Genomic DNA, 2283 nt, shown 5'->3' on the forward strand with positions numbered 1-2283 from the left:
AATGTTTTAAATCATGTATATATTCATAACAACGATTTATTTTGAAGTTTTATGGAAAAAATGAAGAAATTTTGAGTGGATGTAATGTGATTTTAATGTATGTTTTTAGGTGGGTTTCTTGCAAGTTTTTAATGTTTTTTAATGTTTGTGGATGATTAGAAGACATTTTCATGCTTCAAAACAGTTACGGTAAAACCTATATATAACAATACTAGGTCATAGAGCTAGATAAGAACATTGAATTTTTCATAGAATTAGCACCGGATACAACACCTATATTAAAGGCTCCCTACCGAATGACGCCAATATAGCTAAGAGAATTAAAGATACATCTACATGAGTTGCAGGATATGGGGTTCATATGACTGAGCTGCTCACCATGGGGTGCGCTAGTATTGTTCATCAAGCAAAAAGACAGAACCATGAATATGTGCATCGATTATCGAGAACTCATTAACGTCACCATTAAATATAAGTACCCCTTACCCATGTTGGGCTACAATTTTAGTAGATTCTTCAGCAAATTTCTTCAAGCCCTTCACCTTTAATTTGGCCTAAGTTTAAGCTTCTGTCATCTCAACCAGGCTCTTCTTGGTGACTACCACGTAAGCATAAAGTTGTTGGGAATGGTGTAGGTAGCTCAGCATGCCCTGATGAATAAACATGAGAAGTTTCGTATGTATATTTAAATATATATATATATAACTTCTAACAGAAGCAAGGGTATGTACTTACAAAAATTATAGCCAATTCAACTTGACCTTGCATGGCGAAAGATTCATCATCTTGGAGGAGATTCCAATCAACCGAGGAAAATTCTCCCAAGATTCTTCCCACTCCTGTCAGAAAGTCCAAGCCAAGCCTAGTGCTTAATGCCCCAGCTGTATCGTCTATGTCAATCTCTTTAACGAATGGGGAGGCGAAGTATTTTTTAACCGAAGCAATAAGGTCGGAAGCTAGTTCAGTAGGAACCTCAATTTTTCCCTTATCCGAGATAGTGGGTGCGTTTGATTGAATAGGTTGCGACTGAGGCAGAACTGAGGTACTAACGGTTGTGTTTGCAGATTTGGGAGGAGGCATTTTTTCGAGTTCGTCTTTCTTTGCCTGACCTCTTTTCCCTCCTTTAACCTTCAGGAGATTAACCGGAAGTTTCCCTATATCCATATCTTTACATATATAAAAGTAAAAATGGGTTAGTAGAATATCATGAGAGTACAGTGTTATATAATTAATTAGGACCTAACCTCAACATTATTTGATTGAACTATATTAGGAGAGACTCTAAAACCTACGAGCTTTTCTAGGTTTACAAATTAAGGCTTCGTTATCACTTAGTTCATCCTCGCACTCCAAGATAGCTCGGGGGACTGTTGGAGATAGCGCAAAAAAATCTCTTCAATCATTACTACCAAACTAATATAACCAAGTATTATCCCATAATGAATCTGAGCTTAGTTTGATTACACTAGGCTTTAGACTATCATTGAACCTACGAACTAAATTATCTACACACCCCTAAACAAAGATGTTGTCTTCAGGGTCTGTTTACGTGGAGAACTCTTTAAACTATGATCATCCAGATTGCCTGCATCAATCCCGGACATTATCTAAGTCAAACCATCCTGTTCCGATCGTAACCAACTCTAGAATGGCAACTAGTTCGGATGGGAGAATCCCTACAGACTCGAAAGCCCAATATGCGCAATAAATGCATATTATCATTATATACATTTATATATTGATGTAAAATAGAAATAAGCTTTATAAGGATATTTAAATGTTCATTAACTTAGAAAGTTACCAAATATTGTACGTTATCGTTTATATTATGGTTATCCAATATTGTCCACCATAATTTCCTATAAATACAAGGAATGGACAGTTAAAAAGGACCGAAACTTTGTATGCAAAAGCTCTACCAAAATTGTCATAGACAATTTTTCCTTGAATTCCTAAACAAATTAATAATAGTGAATCGTTAACTCAGTGGATTTTAACCACCGAACCTCGTAAAATGTGGGTGTTTTTTTATCTCTTTATATTCGGTTTACAAAAAGCTTAATATCTCTATTTTCGGATTCCTAAATCCCTTGTTGAAGGAAAACCGCGTCAACAGGGTCATTTGCCTTAACTAGTGATAAGGTCATTTTTGTATTAATATTTGATAAGTTTTTCCATGCTTGGATGGTGTTATGATAGAATTTTTTAGTAGTTTTAACTTAGTTTCATGAGTCTACAACATATTTTCTACATTGCATTTATGATGATAAAGCTAACATATTG

At 35.2% G+C, this 2283-nt stretch overlaps 1 protein-coding gene across 1 annotated transcript; it reads right to left on the minus strand.

Annotated features, from left to right (window-relative positions):
* Positions 1-207: 207 nt before the first annotated feature.
* LOC133784236 (uncharacterized) lies at positions 208-2000 on the minus strand. Its single transcript, XM_062223671.1, has 2 exons — positions 736-2000; positions 208-650 (listed from the first exon to the last, which is right to left on the minus strand). Exons 1-2 carry the CDS (start codon positions 1162-1164, stop codon positions 561-563), a joined length of 519 nt encoding a protein of 172 aa, XP_062079655.1. The 5' UTR covers positions 1165-2000; the 3' UTR covers positions 208-560.
* Positions 2001-2283: the final 283 nt, after the last annotated feature.

This window comes from Humulus lupulus, chromosome 6 (genome assembly GCF_963169125.1).
Source record: "Humulus lupulus chromosome 6, drHumLupu1.1, whole genome shotgun sequence".
Taxonomy (NCBI): domain Eukaryota; kingdom Viridiplantae; phylum Streptophyta; class Magnoliopsida; order Rosales; family Cannabaceae; genus Humulus; species Humulus lupulus.